Here is a 27806-nt window from a genome sequence, read left to right as displayed (position 1 = left end):
AAGTATAAAAACGTGCAGTTCAAAATGATTTCTTGTAACAAAAATAAACAGTCTGCTTGCTGTCCAATTTTAAGTTATTTTGAAACAGTGGAATATTATTTTATCCTTTACTTACGGTCATTATCATGAATAATTTGAAAGTTTTTAACAGATGCTTGTGTGACTCGACCATGGAAATTCAAAACATACGATTGTGTATCATCATTCCAAACTGGAGTTTTGTTATGAAGCTCAATGACACTTTCAGTATTTTTATTCTGCCATCTTGCGAGCAAAGTTTCATGATCCTAAGGAAGCAATCATTTTATAATTACCTTGACAATAAATCCAGGCACAATTACTGGCATGTTATTTCATGAGACTAATACAGTTTATCTGTTAAATTTTTCTCCTTCACATCTCTTCATGGAATTTTAAATGGATATCTGCTGTTCCTGACGGTATAAGCTATGGTATATTATGGTCAACACCAAAACTCAAATATTTACTTAGCTGAAATAACCATGAAGTAATATGAAACAATCACAACAGGTGGAGCTGATGGCACCTGACAAAAACAACAAACAAACAGAAATACTGATGCTTAGAGAGAAAAATAAAGCATGCAAATACCATTTCTTTTTTTTGCTGAATAGCAAATTTAAAATTCACTAAAGAAACATCAAAAATACTAACGCACATTCCTTTCTTGTATGCAAGGCAGAGAAAAAATAATCTACTTTGAAAAGAAATATCCATGTTCAACTGAAAGCAGAAAATGGTAATTTTGCACCTTGTGATAGCATCTTGAATTTCATAATATGGTTGCTAATCACAATTGTTACATAATTTGTGTTACTGCAATAACAAAATCAATATAATATTATCTGAAATTTACTGTTATGAATTTGCTCGCATAAATTATGCCATAATGTTGCCTGGCCGTCATTTATATATAAATCTTATTCCAAGGTTGTGCTGATAATGAGCAGAGGGCTAGGACAGTGGCGCATCCCCTACCTTTGTTTGGTAGTCTGAACATTAAAGAAATATAAACAGATTAAAAAAGTAATGATCCCATAGGCCCTTGTATTTTAGATAGGAAGGATGTTGGCCTAGGAAAAACATAAAAGCATATAAGTAAAACAGTAATAGTGTACATAGGTCTAAGCAGAGTCAATTTGATCAGCAAAGAGTGTGTGTGTGTGTGTGTGTGTGTGTGTGTGTGTGTGTGTGTGTGTGTGTGTGTGTGTGTGTGTGTGTGTGTGTGTGTGTGTGTATGTTTCATGTACACTTTATATGCTGGTGTGTGTGTGTGTGTGTCAGAAAACATATTCAAGCAGTCAAAAAAGTCTAGAAACAAATGCAGAAAACAACTAAAGAATATGATTTACAACATGTAGAGCTAATACTACTTTGCAATACTATGACCCTTTATAGGAGCATGGAGGAGCTCATGGGTGGGAAGTTGGCATAATGGTTAAGGTGTTTTCCTTGCAGACACAAAGTGCAGAGTTTGATTCTCACACGGGGTAATTGGCTTGGTGGCCCACAAGGGCAGTTAGCCTAGTACTAATCTATGAACCTATGAATCTAAGTAGTGGTGCAGAATGGGAAAGTGAATTCACAGGGACTACTGAATAGAAGTGTGGGACACTGAGATTCCTGGATATAGGCTGTTCAGAAATGACAGGGAGGAGAAACAGAGGAAGAATAATGCTCCACATAATGAAAGGTATTACTATTGATGTCAAAGAAGTTAAAGAACAAGAAAAGGGTAAAGATATGGATGGGATCAGAACTTTACCTCATCACTGTGGCAGTTAAGGTAGTGGAAGTGTGGGAGAGCTAGTTGATTAAAGTAAAAGAGAGTGTGTGTCTAGGTATGTGTGCACATGCATATATATGTCTGCATGCATGTGTGTGTCTATGTCTGTGTGCACATGCATATATATGTCTGCATGCATGTGTGTGTGTGTGTGTGTGTGTGTGTGTGTGTGTGTGTGTGTGATACTCATCTCATGAATCTGAAAAGATCAGACTAGCAATTGCAAGTATTACTTAACACAGGAAAAGGGAATTGACTGAAAGCTGAGAGCAGCTTGGGTGTATGGACATAAGAAACACTTGCTGAAGGCATTGTTAAGTCTAATGTACTGTATTAATTACTCCAAAAATTAGACACAAATAGCATCAGCCTTTCTGGAACTGTGATAGAAATGGTACTCAAATGACTGTCTGCCCATTGTATAGCTCTCACCCTTAACGCTCATGAATAAAAATGCCCCTGGGCCTGCAGTAAAATCTGTACTATGCACCTCACTTTGAGACATATTACTTATATAATAGGTGAAATATTAGATGAATGTTACCTTGTATTTGCAGACTCCTAATGGAAGCATGAGTGGTTGAGACATTAACAATAAACAGGAGCCCATCTAATGATATAGTAACAACATGTTTGCATTACTCATTGGCTCAATGTAGATTTCGGGAGAGATTCAGGAAGTATTGACTGTGGGTTGTAGAAATAAAAAAGTTAGGAAAACTTACATTGCGTGGCCTGATACAGACTCTTTCATGGTCCATATTCATTCCTGGAATGATTACACTCATTTTCCGGGGTCCCTTGAAGCCTAAAACATTGGTTTCCTATAAAATACAAAAAGTAAATGTGTGATATTTGTAACAGAGTAAACATTTGATACTGGCAACAGATGAATCATTACAACAGAATTGTCTGAGGGAGAAATAAAAGTCCAGTATCATTAGCATGAAATCCAAAGATCTCTGGAATTCCAATGTTACAAATCATATCATCCTTTTTGTACCAAGTACTTTCAAATGCTCCAAATGCTGACATACTTGTTAATTAGAAATAAGAGGGTATGTAGTTTGTATTAGGAAAATTATATAACTTCAGTAATTAGATATACATCTGTAATCAAAGTATGCCATAATGTACAGATGCAAAGAGTTTCTCTCTGTCTCTTTATCTCCATGTCAGTCTTGTCTCTCAATCCATATAAGGCACACTGGCTTAACAGTAACTGAACTTACACCGCATTTTAACAACTTATGATATAACAATGCATGACACAGAATTCCACAGATGCCTGTGTTTTGTGTTGGGGTGTTATCAGGAAGGGCAAATGCTCAAAAGGGTGAACAGTCTTTTTTTCATTGTTTTAATGCTCTTTGTATGAAATCTCAGTGCAGCAGGGTCCTTTTCTCGCTATTGTGCAATCTTTGATTTGGTATATATAGTTAGCAGTGTAAGGGTTACAGAAGAAATTACTCCATGCATAACACACATATATATATATATATATATATATATATATATATATATATATATATATATATATGGGTCTACTTCTTGTTGAAAACACATTTGGTCAAAAGTCAGTTTCCCCAGCACACTTGACTGAAAGCTCACTTCATTGAAAACTCATTTCACTGAAAGTCATTTTGTCGAAAGTTATACATGGCCTTTTCCCCACTGTAGTGCAACCCTGGAGTTAGAATATTAAGTAAGGGGGGTTGTGGGGGGCTGTTTGTTTATAAGTTGTCTTTTGGAAGGAGGTATTTAACTTGGAAGTATACATGTGTATGGTTTAAAACATTTAACATACTTAATATTCTAATTCCAGGGTTGCTCTACAGTGGGAAAAAGGCAATGTATAACTTTTGATGAAATGACTTTCAGTGAAATGAGATTTCGATGAAGTGAGCTTTTAGTCAAGTGTGCTTGGGAAACTGATTTTCGACCAAATGGGTTTTCAATGAAACAAAGTAGATCCATAGATATATATATATATATATATATATATATATATATATATATATATGTATATATATATATATATATATATATAGAGAGAGAGCGAGAGAGATTGCTGATTTTTGTTTATTACTATTTTGAGTAGTTGGTATTTCACGTTACAAGAACTCATAGCCGGCCTTAGGCATAGGCCAACTAGGTGGCCGCCTAGGGTACCAATCCAGTAGGTGAGCTTTTCCAGTATTTATTTGGTGCAGGTAGACCAGGATGGGGGCACCAGTTGTTGTGGTAGGGGGTGCCATTGAGTCCTTTTGCCTAGGGCACCAGTTGACCTAAGGCCGCTCCGAAGAACTCATAAAGAAGTCCCTGAATTCTTTGGAATGAAAGGAGTAAGTTATATCATGATGAAATTTTTGTTTTGTATCACGCAGTTATCCTGAATACCAAGACATGGGTTAAGCTATACATGTATATATATGTCTGTCATGCCATGCTCCAATACATGTGACCACTGTTTAAGATCCACACCCATAATAGTTTTCAGGTTATTCTCATTTGCACCCTGGTGGTTTCATAAAAACTACCCTCCTGCAAAAGGACAGCCCGATGGCATCTACACACTTATTCTGGAAATCTTCCCATCCTTCTGAAGTGTAATGTTTAATTGGAAAAGAAGCACATGTACAGAAATAATCACTCAGTAGCTTGACTATGCACTGTGCTACTGAACTGCTTAAAGAATACAGTTTAGAGGGCATGCACATTTGCTTTGATTTTATTTCTGAGGTATGCTTAACAGGATCTGTCAAAAAATATTCAGTTCTGAAACTCCATGTTCTGTTAGAGTATACACTTTGCCTTACTTCTGGCTAAAATTACTGTCAGACTATGCATTTAATCACAATGCTGTTAACACTCAGCAAAACTGATAACTGTCTTCAAGATAGTAAGTTGGTCTACATATAAGCATTTTTTTTTAACCACATGGCCCATTCATTCAATTACTTGAAAACAAATGCATGTTTATAAGCACAGAGTTAGAAATGTCTCATAAGTACACTGGTGTCTGCATGGTTGTGTATCTACAGTGTGAATCTTAGTACAAAAATCACTAAAGCAAATGTGGGTAATTTTTAGCAGATCCAGAATATAGTTGCAGGGAATCAATGACATTTGGGAACAAACCAGTTTGTCCAGGCACATCTTCAGGTGAGTGCCAGCTGGGAATAGCAATAGAAATTAAAGTTTGGGGAGGGGGTGAAGGGGTTATTAGGGCTAGGATGGTGGTTTAAGAAAGTTAGATGGTGGGGATGAAAGGGTTAAACTGTGAAAGCAGGAAGGTTGGGCGGAAATGAGGTTAAGTGTAAGGAGGGGCTTAAGTGGTTTTGTGTGAGGGTAACTGATGAAGAGAACAGGTTTTGGTGTGAACTTGCTACCCTCCCTCCCTTTTTTATGAATATTGTGGACTGTGGGTTATTTCATAAAGTTTGGTGTTTAGGCAAAAAAAAGGTAGGTTTGTCCCTCTTATGTTCCACCTCTGGTATTGGATGTTTGATTTAATGAGTTGGGGAATGAAAATGAGTGGTGGGATGCTGCTTAATAAGAATAAATGAGTGAGTGGAGGTGGGATGCTGCTTAATAAGAATAAGTAAGTGAGTGGAGGTGGGATGCTGCTTAATAAGAATAAGTAAGTGAGCGGAGGTGGGATGCTGCTTAATAAGAATAAGTAAGTGAGTGGAGGTGGGATGCTGCTTAATAAGAATAAGTAAGTGAGTGGAGGTGGGAGGCTGCTTAATAAGAATAAGTAAGTGAGCCGAGGTGGGATGCTGCTTGATAAGTAAAAGTAAGTGAGTGGAGGTGGGATGCTGCTTAATAAGAATAAGTAAGTGAGTGGAGGTAGGATGCTGCTTAATAAGAATAAGTAAGTGAGCAGAGGTGGGATGCTGCTTAATAAGAATAAGTAAGTGAACGGAAGTGGGATGCTGCTTAATAAGAATAAGTAAGTGAGTGGAGGTGGGATGCTGCTTAATAAGAATAAGTAAGTGAGCGGAGGTGGGATGCTGCTTGATAAGTAAAAGTAAGTGAGTGGAGGTGGGATGCTGCTTAATAAGAATAAGTAAGTGAGTGGAGGTGGGATGCTGCTTAATAAGAATAAGTAAGTGAGTGGAGGTGGGATGCTGCTTAATAAGAATAAGTAAGTGAGCGGAGGTGGGATGCTGCTTGATAAGTAAAAGTAAGTGAGTGGAGGTGGGATGCTGCTTAATAAGAATAAGTAAGTGAGTGGAGGTGGGATGCTGCTTAATAAGAATAAGTAAGTGAGCGGAGGTGGGATGCTGCTTAATAAGAATAAGTAAGTGAGCGGAGGTGGGATGCTGCTTAATAAGAATAAGTAAGTGAGTGGAGGTGGGATGCTGCTTAATAAGAATAAAAGAGTGAGTGGAGGTGGGATGTTGCTTAATAAGAATAAGTAAATGAGTGGAGGTGGGATGCTGCTTAATAAGAAAAAGTAAATGAGTGGAAGTGGGATGCTGCTTAATAAGAATAAGTAAGTGAGCGGAGGTGGGATGCTGCTTAATAAGAATAAGTAAGTGCGTGGAGGTGGGATGCTGCTTGATAAGTAAAAGTAAGTGCGTGGAGGTGGGATGCTGCTTGATAAGTAAAAGTAAGTGAGTGGAGGTGGGATGCTGCTTAATAAGAAAAAGTAAATGAGTGGAAGTGGGATGCTGCTTAATAAGAATAAGTAAGTGAGCGGAGGTGGGATGCTGCTTAATAAGAATAAGTAAGTGCGTGGAGGTGGGATGCTGCTTGATAAGTAAAAGTAAGTGAGTGGAGGTGGGATGCTGCTTAATAAGAAAAAGTAAATGAGTGGAAGTGGGATGCTGCTTAATAAGAATAAGTAAGTGAGCGGAGGTGGGATGCTGCTTAATAAGAATAAGTAAGTGCGTGGAGGTGGGATGCTGCTTGATAAGTAAAAGTAAGTGAGTGGAGGTGGGATGCTGCTTAATAAGAATAAGTAAATGAGTGGAGGTGGGATGCTGCTTAATAAGAATTAAGTAAGTGCGTGGAGGTGGGATGCTGCTTGATAAGTAAAAGTGAGTGAGTGGAGGTGGGATGCTGCTCAATAAGAATAAGTAAATGAGTGGAAGTGGGATGCTGCTTAATAAGAATAAGTAAGTGAGCGGAGGTGGGATGCTGCTTAATAAAAATAAGTAAATGAGTGGAGGTGGGATGCTGCTTAATAAGAATTAAGTAAGTGAGTGGAGGTGGGATGCTGCTTGATAGGTAAAAGTAAATGAGTGGAGTTGGGATGCTGCTTAATAAGAATAAGTAAGTGAGTGGAGGTGGGATGCTGCTTAATAAGAATAAGTAAGTGAGCGGAGGTGAGATGCTGCTTGATAAGTAAAAGTAAGTGAGCGGAGGTGGGATGCTGCTTAATAAGAATAAGTAAATGAGTGGAGGTGGGATGCTGCTTAATAAGAATTAAGTAAGTGAGTGGAGGTGGGATGCTGCTTAATAAGAATAAGTAAGTGAGCGGAGGTGGGATGCTGCTTGATAAGTAAAAGTAAGTGAGTGGAGGTGGGATGCTGCTTAATAAGTAAAGGTAAATGAGCGGTGGTGGGATCCTGCTTAATAAGAATAAGTAAGTGAGTGGAGGTGAGATGCTGCTTAATAAGAATTAAGTAAGTGAGCGGAGGTGGGATGCTGCTTAATAAGAATAAGTAAGTGAGTGGAGGTGGGATGCTGCTTAATAAGAATTAAGTAAGTGACTGGAGGTAGGATGCTGCTTAATAAGAATAAATGAGTGAGTGGAGGCGGGATGCTGCTTAATAAGAATAAGTAAATGAGTGGAGGTGGGATGCTGCTTAATAAGAATTAAGTAAGTGACTGGAGGTGGGATGCTGCTTAAGAATAAATGAGTGAGTGGAGGTGGGATGCTGCTTAATAAGAATAAGTAAGTGAGTGGAGGTGGGATGCTGCTTAATAAGAATAAGTAAATGAGTGGAGGTGGGATGCTGCTTAATAAGAATTAAGTAAGTGAGTGGAGGTGGGATGCTGCTTAATAAGAATAAGTAAGTGAGTGGAGGTGGGATGCTGCTTAATAAGAATTAAGTAAGTGAGCGGAGGTGGGATGCTGCTTAGTAAGAATAAGTAAGTGAGTGGAGGTGGGATGCTGCTTAATAAGAATAAGTAAATGAGTGGAGGTGGGATGCTGCTTAATAAGAATTAAGTAAGTGAGCGGAGGTGGGATGCTGCTTAATAAGAATAAGTAAGTGAGTGGAGGTGGGATGCTGCTTAATAAGAATAAGTAAGTGAGTGGAGGTGGGATGCTGCTTAATAAGAATAAGTAATTGAGTGGAGGTGGGATGCTACTTAATAAGAATAAGTAAGTCAGCAGAGGTGGGATGTTGCTTGATAAGTAAAAGTAATTGAGCGGAGGTGGGATGCTGCTTAATAAGAATAAGTAAGTGAGTGGAGGTGGGATGCTGCTTGATAAGTAAAAGTAAGTGAGTGGAGGTGGGATGCTGCTTAATAAGAATAAGTAAGTGAGTGGAGGTGGGATGCTGCTTAATAAGAATTAAGTAAGTGAGTGGAGGTGGGATGCTGCTTAATAAGAATAAGTAAGTGAGTGGAGGTGGGATGCTGCTTGATAAGTAAAAGTAAGTGAGTGGAGGTGGGATGCTACTTAATAAGTAAAAGTAAGTGAGCAGAGGTGGGATGCTGCTTAATAAGAATAAGTAAGTGAGTGGAGGTGGGATGCTGCTTGATAAGTAAAAGTAAGTGAGCGGAGGTGGGATGCTGCTTAATAAGAATAAGTAAGTGAGCGGAGGTGGGATGCTGCTTGATAAGTAAAAGTAAGTGAGCGGAGGTGGGATGCTGCTTAATAAGAATAAGTAAGTGAGCGGAGGTGGGATGCTGCTTAATAAGAATAAGTAAGTGAGCGGAGGTGGGATGCTGCTTAATAAAAATAAGTAAGTGAGTGGAGGTGGGATGCTGCTTAATAAGAATAAGTAAGTGAGCGGAGGTGGAATGCTGCGTAATAAGTAAGTGAGCAGAGGTGGGATGCTGCTTAATAAGAATAAATAAGTGAGCGGAGGTGGGATGCTGCTTTTTAATTAAAAGTAAGTGAGCGGAGGTGGGATGCTGCTTAATAAGAATAAGTAAGTGAGCAGAGATGGGATGCTGCTTAATAAGAATAAGTAAGTGAGCGGAGGTGGGATGCTGCTTTTTAAGTAAAAGTAAGTGAGCGGAGGTGGGATGCTGCTTAATAAGAATAAGTAAGTGAGCAGAGGTGGGATGCTGCTTAATAAGAATAAGTAAGTGAGCGGAGGCAATGACACTGCTTATTTGGTTAGGATGAGTGGGGTTACGCTCCCCTAGTAAATGGATATATGGAAAGCATTGTGGTTTTGGTGGCATCAGGTATGCTCTCACTGTCCCTTGAAAATAATGGGGAGAAGAGGGTGTAAGTCTTGTCCTGTGCCATACCCAAATCCACAGCAGATCTCCAAGATGAACAGAAAGTCAGCAAGCCAGATCCACAACTTTGGGTTAAGGTTTGGCTCTAAGGGCTGGGTCGGTGGGCTCAAGCATGAAGTGGGGCTGAGCACACGCCTCAGCTGGATGAGGGGCGGGGGGATGGGGGTGGTGACAATCTACGTATGCTGGGCCTTTCCTGTAGAATAGGATCCAGCAGGTAGCAGCTGACTTAGAACTGGTGTGGACTGGGGGAAATCTGACTGTTTAATTAAAACAAAGCATTGCAAATGCCCAAGATGGGTGGTGTTGACGCAATGTGATTTCTGCCCAGTGCTCGGAATGTCAAACTAAAGAAATTCAATGAAGTGAGGGTAAATGGAGGAAGTAACTATAACTCTCTTAAGGTAGCCAAATGCCTCGTCATCTAATTAGTGACACACATGAATAGATGAATGAGATTCCCAATGTCCCTACCCACTATCTAGTGAAACCAGTGCCAAGGGAATGGGCTTGGCAGAATCAGTGGTTAAAGAAGACCCTATTGAGCTTGGCTCTAGTCTGGCACTTTGAAGAGACAAAACAGGTGTAGAATAAGTGGGAGGCCTCAGCTGCCAGTGAAAATAGTATTGCTCTTATCATGTTTATACTTACCTGGTAAGGTGGGGGGGTGAGCCCCACCAGGGCTCTCACTTCTGACTCCAGGCACTTAATCAATAGCAATTTCCTGGTTATTAAGTTAATTAAGTTAATCTAAAAAACAAATAAACAAGCAAGGCCACCAACAAACCACTAATAATGAAAATAATCCAGTGACCAGGTGCAAGGTGCACAGAAAAAAACACACAGAGGGAACCAAACAAATGAATTCCAAAAATGTATTGACAGATTAAACACTCATCCTGCTATTGTCAGGACTTCATCAGAATAAAATCATACACTCGGCATCAATATTATATACTCTCAATTAACTGATATTAATTAAACAAGCAACAAAATTAATTTATGCAGCAAGAGTTTTCTTATATATGTACTCATGCTTAATACACTAAAGGATAGTATTGCCACGATGAACTAAATAGGTGAATATATGAAATAAATAAAAACTTCAATACTAAAATGCAAAATGTTCATGAATAAATATTATAGACTGTTAAAATAAGCTTAAAATAGTAGTGCCATTTTGTAATCAAAGATATGAAAGCAATAAAATAAATGAGGGTGGCAAGTATATGTGAAGCCATTTCAAATGCAGGGTAAGTGTCACAGTTTGGCTGCTCTGCACTTTAGAACAGGTGTGACAGGCACATAGTTATTTAAACCAGGGTGGGTGAAAGCATTTTATCTGAACTGCCACAACAGTTCTTTATACTGCAATAGATTCTCCCAATCACCTCCCCTGGGATCGATGTTTACCTGTTACAAGATGCCAAATAAAAATTCATTGTGGGAAGTTTCAAGCATAGAATGATTGTAAAGGTCATTACTCACATTATTGGTCGTAATACTATAGCTACGCTCATATATATGTTTTTTAAATCGTCCTTTCTGTCTTTCCAATGTTGAGAGAACTACATATTTTGCAAATACTTAACTAAATTATCCCTTTAATAGAACAATTGTCTTTTTTGAGAACTACACTAATCCAAGTTGCAGTCTCTAAAACTATATTCTCCCTTTCCAAAATGTACAGACATTGCCCACAATCCCCACATTTTTAGTGCCTGCAGTTTCTCTCGTCCTTTGATTAATCTTCATTTCATATAAGTTCTTTAAGTTACGAGCTGTCTTAGACTCAACATTTTAAGATTTTATAATATTTATTAATGAGCATTTTGCATTTTAGTACTGAAGTTTTTATTTATTGAATATATTCACCTATTTAGTTAATTGTGGCAACAGTATCCTTTTGTATTGAGCATAAGTACATACTTAAGAAAACTCTTGCTGTCTGTTTAATACATAACTAGTAGAAATTGATTTTGTTGCTTGCTTAATTAATATCAATTAACTGAGAGTATATAAACTTGATGCTGAGTGTGTTATTTTATTCTGATAAAGTCCTGACAATAGATAGACGAAGGCCTTTAATCTGTCAACAATTTGTTTGGATTTCATTTGTTCGACTTCCTCCATCTCTTTTTATCTGTGTACCTTGCACCAGGTCACTGGATCATTTGAATTATTAATTAATCTAAGTCATAAATCAAAAACATGTTGTATTCACTTGTGCTAACTTTTGTGATGTCACTTTTTAAATTAAGTTCCATTTTAATAAATTGTACTGTCTCACTGAGGCAAACATTGGATTGCTTACTGTGACTACAATAAATCATAAAGTAAAGTCAGTTTGTTTTTTTTTTTTTTAAATAGTTAAAAGTACTATAAACAATAATGGATTTTTAGAGATATTACTTGTGTAATTTCTTTCTTTCCTTTTTTTTACTTGAAAAATAGAAATAACTCATGAAAAAATGGGTCTATATCACCAAATCGAAAAGACCAGTAATTGAATGGACTTGACATCGGAAATGCTGTTCATTGAGTTGTTTATTGTGAGATCGCAGTATAGTGAAGATTGGAAAATTTGCCCTTTCTTCGCTGTAGTGTGATCTTGGAGTTGGTATATATAGTTAGTGGGCGGTTGGGGGGCGCAGACCCCCACAAGAGTGACTTCGATAACTGGCATTTTCGATGTAAATGCCATTGGATCTCTGGTCTTTTCCATGTTGTGGTATAGACCCGAAAAAATAATCTGAAACATTATATGCTGCAACATGTGCCTGGCAAAAATAAGAAACAAAAAAAAAAAAGAAATACATAAAAATAAAGCATACACTCTCACAAATGCTTCATCTGCTTTTGCCTATCTTCAAATTCAGTGAACAAACAGCTACTAAGATGTACATTCCTGGTCTCAATTCAAGAATATCAAAACGAATGTTCTACTTAAATGATATGTACTGTCATATATTACAAAATCAGTTATTTGGTTGAATGGATATCTGCGGCACAAAAACACCTTATTTTTTGCTTTTCATTCCTGTGATATGGACTTTCCCCTTAGGCTGCTGCTTGGCTCGGGCTCGAAGTAAATAGCTGATCCCTGCGCACCTGAGCTCCTGCCTTTATCCATTATTAAGAGGTCCTGTGGAATCTAAGTAATTAAACAAGAGTCCTGAATAGGATTGTTCTTTTTTTGACCTGCCCAGTAAGACTGTCCACCCTGAACAGTCCTTGTTGAAACCCTGCGCACCTGAGCTCCTGCCTTTATCCATTATTAAGAGGTCCTGTGGAATCTAAGCAATTGAACAAGAGTCCTGAATAGGATTGTTCTTTTTTTGACCTGCCCATCAAGACTGTCCACCCTGAACAGTCCTTGTTGAAAGTATATCCTGCTAAAGCATTTTTAACTATATTACTCCAGGCTATCTGACTTCCCACCCAGTTTAGCCAGCAGCCTACCCACCTGCACTGTCCGTGCGTCTTATCTGTACTAAGCAACTAGGGGCACCCTATTCTCATGACAACTGCTTACTTACTAAATTCACACACTAGAGTTTTGATTTCTTCCCAGTTATCACTTCTGTGTTAACCTCTATTTTCTACTTTTTACTGCACCCTGACTCTAATACTGCACTTTGCTTTAAAATAATCCATTTTTCCTATTGCTCCCTATACAGTACCCTGTAGTCTACACTTACCTGCACTTGTACCCAGTGTTTTTTCTCACCTTTACTGATTGTTCTCTGTGCCTCAGTCACCTCTCTGGCTCTTCCCCCTACCTTTATATCTATCACAGTACTATCTCTGCCAATACTCCCACCTAATCTCTTTACTCATCCTCCTTTTTTACTCTTTCTTTTCCTTAACCTAAGTCCTCCTTTCCCCTCTGCCTATACTGCTCTACCTTGTCCTTTTCACTATCCTTAATCGATATCTCCTCTTTTCCTCCCCGCTGTCTTCTCTACCACATCTTACCCACAGTACTTTACTTCTTCTCTCCTTCTAGCCTACTCCCACTTATAACTGCCACCTGCTTTCCTCGAGCTCTTTTACCCACTTAGCCCTAGAAATCTCGTGATTGCTGCTATTCCCCTTCTGCTCGCTATTAACCCTTGCCCACCCCTCCCGGATCTATTTCCGTTCACACTTTACTAATAGACCCCTCTCTAGGCGGCGTCCCCTCCCTATCTTCATTTCCCCTTAGGCTGCTGCTTGGCTCGGGCTCGAAGTAAATAGCTGATGTAAGTACTCTGCTGTATTAAATTTTGTGTGTTTTTCATTATATTGCTGAATTTTATGCCGCTCTCTCTCACTAGCTCTGTATAAGTTAAGATTTATCATTACTTGACTGTAGCTGCAATCATAGTCATTATTTACTAGTCTACTTACAGTGTAAAACTTCGTGATTGGGACCCACGTGCCTTGCATTATAACCGGAAATATTACAACCGGTAAACCTTTACTTCTTTTCAGTTAGATCTGCCTGGCGTTCTCTGTGGTGGCTTATTTGAGCCGTTTATCTTTCTAAGTAATTTAGTGATTCGTAGCTTGGAAAAATTCCCTTAGTCTGTACTAGTGGCTCTACCTGGCGTTGTGTATTTGTGGCGTGATTCTGCTGCTTTTTTAATATAGTTAACCAAAGTGTGTATGCAGCGTCATATATGCCTGGCGTTCTCTGTGGAGGTTTAATTTTGCGCCGTTTATTATTCTAAATACTTATTATGTTTATGCAGCATTGAAACTCCCGTAGTTTTGTACTGGTGGCTCTAACTTGGCATTCACTACTTGGGGCGCAATCTCTGCTGCTGCTTTAGCATAGACAACTACAATGAGTATGCAGCTTTACATAACACCCACTTGAGTAGCTCCCACAATGAGCTGTGTACATTACGCTGTGTTATTGTAGCATCCACGTGGTCCCCAACTACGCAGTGGTTGCAATTTGAAGCTGGAAGTGATACTTAGTATATAATTCTTGTTGTGTTAACTGTGTATGCTGAATACAATACCACCATAGTTCCATATACGCTTAGTGGGTAATACCGGCAATTCTTTTTTTTACAGACACCCTTAGGGTTCCTAAGTTCATTGTGTAGGTGTTAGTGGCTGGACTATATTGTAAGACAATCTTAGCGAATGTAATTATTTGAATGTTGTATGTTGCTTCGATTTACCTTTATCTTCTGTGCATGCTTTATACTGTAGTAAGGGGCCAGTCTATTGTTCTGTTTTTTGAGTCGGTATACCTGCATTAGCACTGTGTTAAAGAGTCTATCTTTTGCCATATCCGTAGACCTAAACTCCAAATGTACTATGTGTGGTTGTTTCCTATCTATACCTTTGTGTCAGTTTAATTTAACTAGAACTTACTTTGTTTTCTCTCTCTTCCTTGATTTTCACCAGCCCTGTGCACCTGAGCTCCTGCCTTTATCCATTATTAAGATTTCCTGTGGAATCTAAGTAATTGAACAAGAGTCCTGAATAGGATTGTTCTTTTTTTGACCTGCCCACTAAGACTGTCCACCCTGAACAGTCCTTGTTGAAAGTATGTCCTGCTAAAGCATTTTTAACTATATTACTCCAGACTATCTGACTTCCCACCCAGTTTAGCCAGCAGCCTACCCACCTGCACTGTCCGTGCATCTTATCTGTACTAAGCAACTAGGGGCACCCTATTCTCATGACAACTGCTTATTTACTAAATTCACACACTAGAGTTTTGATTTCTTCCCGGTTATCACTTTTGTGTTAACCTCTATTTTCTACTTTTTACTGCACCCTGACTCTAATACTGCACTTTGCTTTAAAATAATCCATTTTTCCTCACCCATCCCACCTATTGCTCCCTATACAGTACCCTGTAGTCTACACTTACCTGCACTTGTACCCAGTGTTTTTTCTCACCTTTACTGATTGTTCTCTGTGCCTCAGTCACCTCTCTGGCTCTTCCCCCTACCTTTATATCTATCACAGTACTATCTCTGCCAATACTCCCACCTAATCTCTTTACTCATCCTCCTTTTTTACTCTTTCTTTTCCTTAACCTAAGTCCTCCTTTCCCCTCTGCCTATACTGCTCTACCTTGTCCTTTTCACTATCCTTACTCGATATCTCCTCTTTTCCTCCCCGCTGTCTTCTCTACCACATCTTACCCACAGTACTTTACTTCTTCTCTCCTTCTAGCCTACTCCCACTTATAACTGCCACCTGCTTTCCTCGAGCTCTTTTACCCACTTAGCCCTAGAAATCTCGTGATCGCTGCTATTCCCCTTCTGCTCGCTATTAACCCTTGCCCACCCCTCCCCCCCTCCCGGATCTATTTCCGTTCACACTTTACTAATAGACCCCTCTCTAGGCGGCGTCACCTCCCTATCTTGATTTCCCCTTAGGCTGCTGCTTGGCTCAGGCTCGAAGTAAATAGCTGATGTAAGTACTCTGCTGTATTAAATTTTGTGTGTTTTTCATTATATTGCTGAATTTTATGCCGCTCTCTCTCACTAGCTCTGTATAAGTTAAGATTTATCATTACTTGACTGTAGCTGCAATCGTTGTCATTATTTACTAGTCTACTTACAGTGTAAAACTGCGTGATTGGGACCCACGTGCCTTGCATTATAACCGGAAATATTACAACCGGTAAACCTTTACTTCTTTTCAGTTAGATCTGCCTGGCATTCTCTGTGGTGGCTTATTTGAGCCGTTTATCTTTCTAAGTAATTTAGTGATTCGCAGCTTGGAAAAATTCTCTTAGTCTGTACTAGTGGCTCTACCTGGCGTTGTGTATTTGTGGCGTGATTCTGCTGCTTTTTTAATATAGTCAACCAAAGTGTGTATGCAGCATCATATATGCCTGGCGTTCTCTGTGGAGGTTTAATTTTGCGCCGTTTATTATTCTAAATACTTATTATGTTTATGCAGCATTGAAACTCCCGTAGTTTTGTACTGGTGGCTCTAACTTGGCATTCACTACTTGGGGCGCAATCTCTGCTGCTGCTTTAGCATAGACAACTACAATGAGTATGTAGCTTTACATAACACCCACTTGAGTAGCTCCCACAATGAGCTGTGTACATTACGCCGTGTTATTGTAGCGTCCACGTGGTCCCCAACTACGCAGTGGTTGTAATTTGAAGCTGGAAGTGATACTTAGTATATAATTCTTGTTGTGTTAACTGTGTATGCTGAATATAATACCACCATAGTTCCATATACGCTTAGTGGGTAATACCGGCAATTCTTTTTTTTTACAGACACCCTTAGGGTTCCTAAGTTCATTGTGTAGGTGTTAGTGGCTGGACTATATTGTAAGACAATCTTAGCGAATGTAATTATTTGAATGTTGTTGTATGTTGCTTCGATTTACCTTTATCTGCTGTGCATGCTTTATACTGTAGTAAGGGGCCAGTCTATTGTTCTGTTTTTTGAGTCGGTATACCTGCATTACCACTGTGTTAAAGGGTCTATCTTTTGCCATATCCGTAGACCTAAACTCCAAATGTACTATGTGTGGTTGTTTCCTATCTATACCTTTGTGTCAGTTTAATTTAACTAGAACTTACTTTGTTTTCTCTCTCTTCCTTGATTTTCACCAGCCCTGTGCACCTGAGCTCCTGCCTTTATCCATTATTAAGATTTCCTGTGGAATCTAAGTAATTGAACAAGAGTCCTGAATAGGATTGTTCTTTTTTGACCTGCCCACTAAGACTGTCCACCCTGAACAGTCCTTGTTGAAAGTATGTCCTGCTAAAGCATTTTTAACTATATTACTCCAGGCTATCTGACTTCCCACCCAGTTTAGCCAGCAGCCTACCCACCTGCACTGTTTGTGCATCTTATCTGTACTAAGCAACTAGGGGCACCCTATTCTCATGACAACTGCTTACTTACTAAATTCACACACTAGAGTTTTGATTTCTTCCCGGTTATCACTTCTGTGTTAACCTCTATTTTCTACTTTTTACTGCACCCTGACTCTAATACTGCACTTTGCTTTAAAAGAATCCATTTTTCCTCACCCATCCCACCTATTGCTCCCTATACAGTACCCTGTAGTCTACACTTACCTGCACTTGTACCCAGTGCTTTTTATCACCTTTACTGATTGTTCTCTGTGCCTCAGTCACCTCTCTGGCTCTTCCCGCTCCGTTCGCCCTGCGGGCTCACTCCACTCCCCTACCCTACCCCCAATTGCCACCCACCCCCAGAGGCCCTAATCATATACTTACCCAACCACACCCCCTACTAGGTCACATCCAATCTACTTTATTGCCTAATTATCACTTCTAAGCTTTTCACTCCTATCTAATTGCCTCACCCTGCTCCCTTCCATCCCACTACTATTCATTACCAACCTTTCTAAACGTATCACACCCACTATGACCTTCATATTTAAACTTCCTCACTTACTGCTACTGCTGATTTTCCTTCCTTTATGCCATACCCTTACTTCCTACGAGCACCTTACCCTTAGCAAAGCACCCAATTTATCTAAACATACTAGCTCTATCCTTCCTATAGCTGAAAACATCCATATTAACCTCCTGTCTTCCTGCCCTTACCTTCCACCTCACTATCACAGAGTAGCCCATAACAGGTATCACACCACCAGAAAGCTTTACCTAATACCCTCCAAAAACTCAACAATATTCCCAACACCACAAACACTCTTACTGTTACATGGGGACATTCACCCTAACCCGGGCCCAGATAACTCCCTACTCCATCCCAGACCCTACAACTAACAACCTAAATTCACCTTTCCCTCCAAACTCCTTTTCAATAGCGCATCTAAATATCCGTAGCGTGAACAATAAAATAACGCAACTCCATGCTTTAATAGACCTCTACTCATTTGATATCCTCTGTCTCACGGAAACTTGGCTTAAACCAGGCACCAAAGACAACATAATTACTCCTCCTGGCTACAGCATTTTAAGACTAGATCGTCTAAACAAAAAGGGTGGGAGAGTTGCTTTACTCTATAAATCTGACCTGCAGGGGACCTCAATTGACTCACTGCCTCCCTCCCCCGCTAATGCTGAAATACTCTGCAGCAAACTCCAAGTAAATAAAAGCAAAGCCATCTATATAATATGTTCCTACATCCCTCCAGGCAACAACCTAGATTCACTTGAAAACATCCTTAGCTGGCTCTCCTCTACCTTTCCACAAGAAACCATAATTTTAGGAGACTTCAATACTGATTGGAACTCCTGCATATCCCCCAAACACACCACACACCTCAACCTCTTTAACTTTCAACAAACCATAAACACCCCTACTAAGATTCACAAATCTACCAATAAACAGACCATCTTGGACTGGATATTGGTCAACAGGAATCCCACCTCATATAAAACTGGAATACTCCCTGACAATATCAGCGACCATCTTCTCACTTACATCACTAAACAAAAAAACAACAATTTCAAACAGGCTACCTATCGTACTATACGTAACAAGAAAAGATTTAACCTTCCAAGTTTCCTTAACTAACTCAAAGAATATAACTGGTCAGCTCAAATACCTCCCACTTGATGAGGCCGTTACTCTATTCAATAACACATTCCTCCAAATTCTTGAGCATCACGCCCCCTCACACTTAGTTAGAATAAGGTCCAAAGCTGCTCCATGGCTCTCTAAGGAAACTAAGCAAACTATGCTATTAAGAAATAAACTCTGGACAAAATGGAGAACTACTAAAAACCCTACAGATCATCAAAACTTCCGACAACTTAGAAATATTGCAAAAAAACTGACCCTCCTTGATAAAAAAAACTTCTACCTTCAATATCAACAAAACCAAAATCATAACCCCAAAAATTTCTGGACAGGAATCAATAAACTGCTCCATCCAGGAAATACCAAAACACCCACTCCTGCTAACCTAGCCAAGACCCCTCCCACTACAATAGCCAACACTTTTAACAACTTCTTCTCTGAAACAGTCACCTCACTAGCAAAAACTATGGTCCCCCCCGCCTCCCTTCAAAAGACCTCTCCTCTTACCAACAGCCCAACTCTAAAACTTGACACAGTCTCCACAACTTATATACATAAGCTACTCTCAAAACTCAAACCATGTACTCCTTCTGCCGACCAACTTCCAGATGAATATCTCCAACTAGCTGCTGCTGAACTAGCTTACCCGGTCTCCATCTTAATCAACAGAACAATAACCGAATCTACTATTCCTTCCCTCTGGAAAGTTTCCCACATTATTCCACTGCACAAAGGAGGTAACACTAACAAACTATCTAATTTCCGCCCTATAGCCTTACTATCGCCACTATCTAAAATTATGGAACGCTGTATTCACCATCAACTACTTAACCACCTTCTACTAAATAACCTTCTTGCAGACTCCCAACACTACTCTCCTTCACAGACACTATCAACAAAAATCGCAATAACAACCTATACTCCTCAACTTTATTTCTTGACCTCTCTAAAGCCTTTGATATGGTAAACCATAAACTTCTGCTAGACACTCTACAATCTCTTGCTCTTGACTCTTTAGCTTTGCACTGGTTTAACTCATATCTGACAGAAAGAAAACAGGCAGCCTTTGGGAAAACCACCTATCTTCTCAGCTCCCAGTCCTAATAGGGGTCCCCCAAGGATCCATCTTAGGCCCCCTTCTCTTCTCTATATTTATAAATAACCTGTCCTCCTCTCTCCCAACATCCACATGAATTCAGTAGGCAGATGATTCAACTCTCGTCTGTTCTGCTGCATCTCCAGCTGAACTTTATTCCTCCACCCAAAAAGTCTTCACAGCAGCAGAAAACTGGTTCCAACATATCTGTCTCCTCCTTAATCCCAAAAACACAAATTACTCATATTCTCTCCAACCCTTAAGTCAGCCCCTCTCTCCTTTTCTATTACATCTACCAACAGTACTATCATCTCACCTGATTTAGCCACTAAACTACTAGGTGTAACAATAGATAATCAACTGAACTTTGACGCCCATATTGACCTTACTATCAAAACTGTTAATAAAAAGATAGGAGCCCTCTACAGACTTAAGCCCTTTCTAACAACAACTTCTAAAGTGTCGCTAGCCCAAACTCATCTCATCTCCACATTACTATACGCCTCCCCAACTTTTATCTACCTCTCTAAATCTAACCTTCAGAAACTTGCCACGGCCTACCACAGGATTGCTAGGTTTGCTACAGGTTCCCCATTTCGCACACATCATTGTGTTAATCTCAAAAAGCTTGATTGGCTTGAACTTCAACATCTTATTATATTACATCAACTAGTCATCACATATAAAATTCTCCATTACCCTACTAATACACCCATACTCAATAACCTTGTGGCCCCCTACAAGAATCTCTCTTCCCTTCGCTCTGCAAACAAACTGCTAGTAGCCACTCTCAAGTCACACAATAAGGCAGGCGACTCCTTGTTCACCAATACTATTGGCCCATACTGGAATAAACTCCCCACAGAATTGACTACTTTGGGCTCATCACAACTTTTTAAGAAACAACTAAGAAACAATCTCAAATCCCACTGGCTATGCCTTGCTTGAATCCAGACTGACCTCCCATCTAACTTTCTTTATACCTCTCTTCATTACTTCTCCTTCTTCTCTCAATACTAACCCTCTGTAGCTCGCCCATCTCTCAAATGGACTTTCTTTTTTCCCTACAAAGTCGCTTTCTCCTTTTATTAGATATATTTCTGCAACATGTCACCTCCCCTTGTTTTTAAACCTATTAATCATCCCTGCTGTGCAATTTCTGTTTCCTAGAACTAGTGCCCAGGCACTAATTGTTTATCATAATTCTTAATATTGTAAATATTTTTGATTCTTATAGTTGTTATGAAAGAATATGGGATCATGGATCCCTTCTGTATTTCTCCTTTGTTTTGTTTACCTATCTTAACGTGCTACTGTAAATGTAACTACACTTCATTGAATTTGTTCTTTACATTCTTATAATTTTTTGTTTCTTATGTTTCTTTTATTGCCCTGTTTGAATGTTTTTACTAGTGTATAGTGGAGCTTTTCTACTCGGGCCTCTGCTGAAAATGGACATGTATCCAGCCAGACTAGCCCGGTCAACAAATGTAAAATAAATAAAAAAATAAATAAATTTATGTATATAAATGGTTATTTCAAATTATGACAAAATGGTTTATTAAAATGTACTATAAATATGAAAAAAACATGCACTGAACATCAGATGAGAAGGACATTGTATAATTCCTGCAAAATGTAATGCAAACTAACCACCAGTCTAGACAAAAGATGTCCTTCTTGTTTTGGTCATACTTGGAATGATGTTAAAGTAATCCATAATCACAGGCCATCACTTATCACAGATGTGCAATATGAACTAAAGGTCATAGTTGGGTAAAGTAGAAATAAAACAACTGTCTATGACTTCTTTAAGGTTAGATTTAAAAAGGTGATTCATTCTACCTTGAACAACAAGCCAATCTACTATAGCATATAAGTAATAGCCTAAGCATAATAACAAATAATAAAATGCTAATGTAAAACTGAATATATTAAAAATGATATAAAGAATAAAAGGAATATCATATATAAATATGTAACTTTGTTCCACATCAATCACCATTACTAGAAGACAGTATGGTGCATAGTGTTGAGGAAATTTCAACATTTAAATGTGAGATTCTTTATTTAATTTATGTTACTTTTCATTGAAATATGTTTATTGTTAGAGTTTTTTATTATTTTTCTACTCTTATTTTTAGCTTATGTTGCTATATTCCAGTCTGAAGACTGGAGACTGTAACTTTGAGGAACTGCTGTCTGTGGTATTATTTCAATGCTATCCACTGGATAAATATTAATTTCTGTTCTGTGTCAATAATTCAGAATTATATATTGTTTCATTCCAGAATGAAGATGCATTTCAGCTGTTTCTGACTTTGCAGATTGTCCCTGGTTTTCTGTTATATTTTTGACCAGTCTTTTATAAAATGTTTTATTTTCTGTTAAGGTACTGAGGATTAGTCAGCAATGTCATATAGAGTTTCATATGGCTTATTGTTCAGAAAATGTGCTTTAGTGGAAAACCTTTTATTGTATTAACTTTCTAAGTCAGTTGGAGTAATATTTAAAAACTGCTGCCAGTGTTGCTCCTTTGTTCCCCCATTATTTTTGGTCTTGTCCAGAATTCTCGAACAAAGATGTTTTAAGGTATAGGAAAGACTTGCATATCAATAAATTATTGAGTGAAAGATAATTTTCATAGAGCTGATATTCAAAAATCCCACTAAATAGAAAATAAAACAGGTTTGTTGGAAGGAAACAGGTTTGAAAAAAGGAAAGTTAGTAAGCATGGCAATTTTAATCAGCAGAAACAGGGAATTTCAGGTAAGTTGAATATTTATATTTGTATTATTGGTACCACACATACAATGAATGGTATTACTCAAACATGGTATGAATGGTTGTGCATTCAATCTAAAGTAATGTATTATCTCAGGAAATTAGCATAATTAAATTGCATATCCACGAAATGAAGTGTATTTCTGTGGAGGACTATGATCAGATGGAGAGAAACCTTTGCATCTGGAATGATATTACCACAACAGACAAATTGTATTCCTTGGGTAAAAAGAGAATTTTGTTGATAAGGCAGTTTTTGGACTTTCACCATTTTTGTGTAATTTTATCTGATGAAATAATATGCTGAATAATTCATTGAAATTATAACTCTGTAGCTATTGTATTTTTGGAGTGTGTGTGTGTGTGTGTGTGTGTGTGTGTGTGTGTTTGTGCATGTGTGCAATGCCTATATATCTGCATTTTCATCTATATCTATTGATCTCTGTCTATATATATATATATATATATATATATATATATATATATATAGATATAGATATATATACATATGCACACACACATATACACATCTACATAAACACACACGCACATATATATTTATAGATCTGATTATACACTGAAGCAGTTTCCCCTGAACACAAAATGCAGATAGTGACTCCACTCAGTGACTAACCACTGCTTCTAAAATGTTGACTATACACTGTATTAGGAATGATAATGTTAAGTAAAAAGTAAGTTTGAATGTAATGTTTAGGACTGGGGTTTGTACCACCTTACTAATTTGTAGTGACCCTAATGCTAATCATAAAACAAATCACAATCCTACCTATTACCTACACACACACACACAGACCCACATATGTAATGTAGTGCATGTGTGTATGTTTGTAGTGTGTGTCCCAGACTGTCTTGTGTAGTGGTAGTTTTATGGAAAGTGTCTATGTAATGTGTCACTTTAGGGTTAGACACAGGGTTAAGGTTTGGATCAACATACCCTATTAAGCTGGAGAAATGTGGCACCCCCCAGATTATCTTACCAATGCATGCAAAGCCTAACCCTACTCCTCTCCCTAACCACACACCTTACCTTACAAAAACACTTTCTAGAACACTACCACCACTCATACAAATTTGGGAGGAAATGTTTTGTTATGTCCTTCATTCCTTTTTTCCCTGATGTTTGGGGTTTTTGAAATGTAATTGTTGAAGTATTTATGCTTGATGCGTTTGCATTTTGCTGATTTGGCATTGATGCAATCAAATGTAAATATAATTTGATACTTCAAAGACTTTTTATTTATTTAATTAAGAGACCTAGAAAATCATTTGAACATTGAAAGCCATAGCAACACAAGGAAAATAGCATGCTTTCTTACAAGGGGCAAACCCCTTTGCACTCCTCATTCCTACTATTTAGTTATTCTATAAGATCACACTGTGACCCCTGACATTTTGAGATTTTGTGTTTGAACAACCAAAAGCTGACATTTTGACTGTCAACCATCTAAACAGAACCCTTTATAGGTCCATAGGTGCATACTAGATTAACAACCACCTGGGCCCTTTTAAGCTTAGCTGTTTAATCCAAACGTGACCCACAAATTTGATTTATATAATAGAGACTTACTGACTGTATCTGTCCATCAGAGACATAGGAGCCAGACCATGGTGAATTTCAGATTATCCATCCAATGGTTAAAGTTTGCACTTAAATAGGGATAGGGAAGAAAACTGAGATCTTTTCTATGTGTGAGTCTCTTTCAGCTTCTTTGGGCATTGCCAGGGTAGAACAATGTTTGACTGAAATTAAAACCGAGCTTGATGATCTTGAAAAGGATGTATTAGATACTAAAAAAAACAGAAATTGCAAAGAGACTTAAGAGATTATAACAATGGTCAAGCCTATCTATGGAGAACCAATAAAAAGAAACGGCAAAGGGATGTCTGGTTTTTGGAAGCGGAAGAGAGCATAAGACAACATGGCAAACCGGGAGTGTGGTCGGAAGCCTCTTCAGAAGGGGAACGTGATGATGCAACATATCCAGCATTGCCAGCTGCACAAGATGCAAATTATATGACAAATACATTTTGGAAGAACAAACAAACTGAGAAAAATGGATGCAAAAGGTCACGAATGGTTCATGAACCTGGTGGGAGACAGGCCCGAGAAAGACCGTATCAGCAGCAGCAACAAAGGTACAAGCGAACTAAATGGAAGTAATGTGAGACTGTTCATGTTTTTGATAAAACTGTTTTATGTGATTCTATGTTTATGGACAAATATGTTATAAATCTCTCTGGATATGTATTGAATGTTTATGAGTTAGCAGTGTTGAACCGTGGCTTAAAGTTTATTCCAACAGTTGTACAGAGGTTACATATGATAAAAAATGATATAATTTGCCTTTATTAGGAAATTACAACTCGTGCATTTTTTCACATCAAATAAGGATTTGAATGGTTTGGGAGATTTGATTGGTAATGAACAAGATGAAATAGATGACAGCTTTCATTCTTGTTTTTTCTGATTTAGATACTGATGAAGTTAATGCTTATTATAAGTTAGATACCTCTAGTATCATATGTAAAACACAATTTGTCCCACTTTTTGTTCACGAGGGTGTGCAACAATTTTCTTCAATGCTTAACTTTGTGCTAGAATCTGCCTATAAGAAATTTGTTAATAATAAAGAAGGAATTGAATATTATTTAACTAAATTAGAATGGAAAGCTCTTAAGAATTTGAGAAAGAAAAAAATAGGTAATCTTTAAACCTGGAGATAAAGGAAATAAGATAGTAATGTTGCACTTTAAACAATATATGAAAATGTGTTATGATCATTTAGAATATGATCAAACGCATAAAACAAGTAATATGAGGGAATATCAGGAAGCTGTTATGAGGTATCAGGAATTGCTGAATAAGGGATTGAGATTAGATTATTTTTCAAAGGAGGATGTTCGTAAAGTTCAATGTGGACTTCCTAAAATCCATAAAGGTATTAGGGATCCTCCTGGCCACCAGATAGTTTCTGTATGTAATTATTTCCTTAACAAAATGGGGATTTTTTTTACATAATTTTCTTTTACCATTTGTTAAGAAACAGGTTTCATATATAAAAGATAGTTTTCATTTTTTAAGTAAAATATTGGATTTAGAATGGACATGGTATGTACTGATTAACAATTGATGTTAAAAGATTTTATACTAGTATCGAACATCAGTTTGGAATAGAAGCACCGGAACATAGTATGGGTAGTGGTCCTTTATCTTATTACATAACTCAGTTAATTGATTTTAGTTTAAGGAATAATTATTTTGAGTTTAATGTTGAATTGTACCATAAATTATAGGGTATGGCAATGGGGGCACCTTTTGCCCCTATGTACGCTAATGTTATGATGGGATTTTCTGAAACTGAGTATTTCTATAAATATGATTTTTTTTAAAAAAGTATGTTATAAAATATTATCGATACATAGATGATTTAATTTTTGTTTGTAAAGAGAGCCAGGAGCAGGTTCAGTATTTTTTAAGTGATTTGCAGTGCAATAGGTTTGGTTTGCAGTTTGATGATCCACAGTATGGCAGAAGAGTAACATTTATATTTGGAAGGAAGTTTAATGGGCAAGTAACTAAGATTTATAGGAAGTTTGAGGATGGGATTAATTTCTTAGATGCTCGTGGTTCTCATCCTCCGCATTTGTTGAAGGCTCTGCCATATGGTGAAGTACTAAGGGTAAAAAGATTATGTAATAATAGTGTAGAGGAAGAGTGTAAACTTAACAAAACAGTTGGAATTTTTATTGACAGAGGATGTAATGAACATGTAGTGACTGATTCCTTGTTTAAAGTTAAACAACAGATTAAGTTAGATACATACAGATATAATAATAATAGGAGAATGTATACTGAGTGGGTTTAATAATAATTAGCAAAAATGTATGTTGTTATTACTTATGGTTTGTTAACTGAGCAGGTTGAAAAGATTATAACATATTATCGGGGCTTCCTATTCAGATTTAAAGAGTTTTACGATAGGTTATGTAGGTATCCTATATTTTCCTACCGTAGATGTAGAAGTATCAAAGACATGATAGTACATAGTAGGTTTGTTGATCTTAAAGAGGAAATAAATAGAGTATTGGTCATAATGGGCACATTTCCATGTGGTAATCATATTATTTGAAGATTTGTGGTTAGGACATTTGATAAAATCAATAGTATATATTTTAAAGGAAGTGGAAAATTTTGTTGTAATACAGAATGTATTATATATGCTTTGAAGTGCCCTTGTGATATATTTTATATTGGTAAAAGCAAGAGGACTTTCAGGTTAAGGTTACAGGAGCATGTAAGAGATATAAAAAAATGGGAAACCTGAAAGCCCACTTGCTATGCATTTTAAACAATTCCATAATGGTAGTCCAAAGGGGCTTCAGGGTACAATTTTGGAACAAATTGTTTCAAGTGAAATGGAGCAGAAACTAAAAGAAAACTTATATATAAAGAAACTTTATTGAGTATGGTACCCTGACCCCTAATGGTATTAACTTAGAATATAATTGGAGACCTTTACTTTAATTTTATTTAATTAGTGAAGTTAAATTGTTTAATGAGTGTAATTTAGAAGGTATTTAAGAGTTTGTATTACAGAAGTGGTTTTAACTCCACTGAAGGCAGTGTTGCCAAGGCACTAGAGGTTCAAATAAATTGCTTTGTTATTTTGGGCTCTGGACATTTTTTTGTTGTATATATATATATATATATATATATATATATATATATATATATATATTCATTTTTTTGTTGGTTGTTTAGGAATAGGGAAGAATCTGTCCTATTAATGCTGCCAACAAAATTTAGGTCTTTTAATCTAGTAGTTCTGATGCTGTTTGTTTTGCAGATGTACAAAAGATTCATCAAAACAGGATCCAGGGATGCCTTGTATGCCAGTAAAATATCACCTCTCAGAAGTCTGTATGATACTGAGTAAAGAGACAAAGCTTTGAGGTAATCAGGATAGGGCATTGTGTTTACTCCCTGTATTCTTTTTGTAAGGAATCTTTGGGGACATTGGAATTGCTGCATGTGTCTAGTCAGGTACATTCTAAAGGGGACATTGTACTGTATGATGGGCCTGATAAGGGCCTATTTTGCTCAACTTCCTTATAAGCTGAGCAAAATAGAAGAATTTTTTACTACATTGAACACATGTT

General features: G+C 37.7%; 1 protein-coding gene across 5 annotated transcripts in view; it reads right to left on the bottom strand.

Moving 5' to 3' along the window:
* Positions 1-27806, bottom strand: part of TUB (TUB bipartite transcription factor) — a 1349284-nt gene that overhangs the window by 8735 nt on the left and 1312743 nt on the right. For all 5 annotated transcript variants that reach the window (XM_044082798.1, XM_044082804.1, XM_044082799.1 and 2 more), the window contains 2 exons: positions 2533-2631; positions 116-287 (listed from right to left, as the gene is read on the bottom strand). In XM_044082798.1, the coding sequence (XP_043938733.1) occupies positions 116-287; positions 2533-2631 (271 nt within the window). The remainder of the gene's footprint in view (positions 1-115; positions 288-2532; positions 2632-27806) is intronic.

The sequence above is a fragment of the Protopterus annectens genome, chromosome 9.part0 (genome assembly GCF_019279795.1).
Source record: "Protopterus annectens isolate FY-2018-M chromosome 9.part0, PAN1.0, whole genome shotgun sequence".
Classification (NCBI taxonomy): Eukaryota; Metazoa; Chordata; order Ceratodontiformes; family Protopteridae; genus Protopterus; species Protopterus annectens.
Note: the sequence above shows the minus strand (reverse complement) of the source record. Positions and strands in the feature narration are given on the sequence as shown.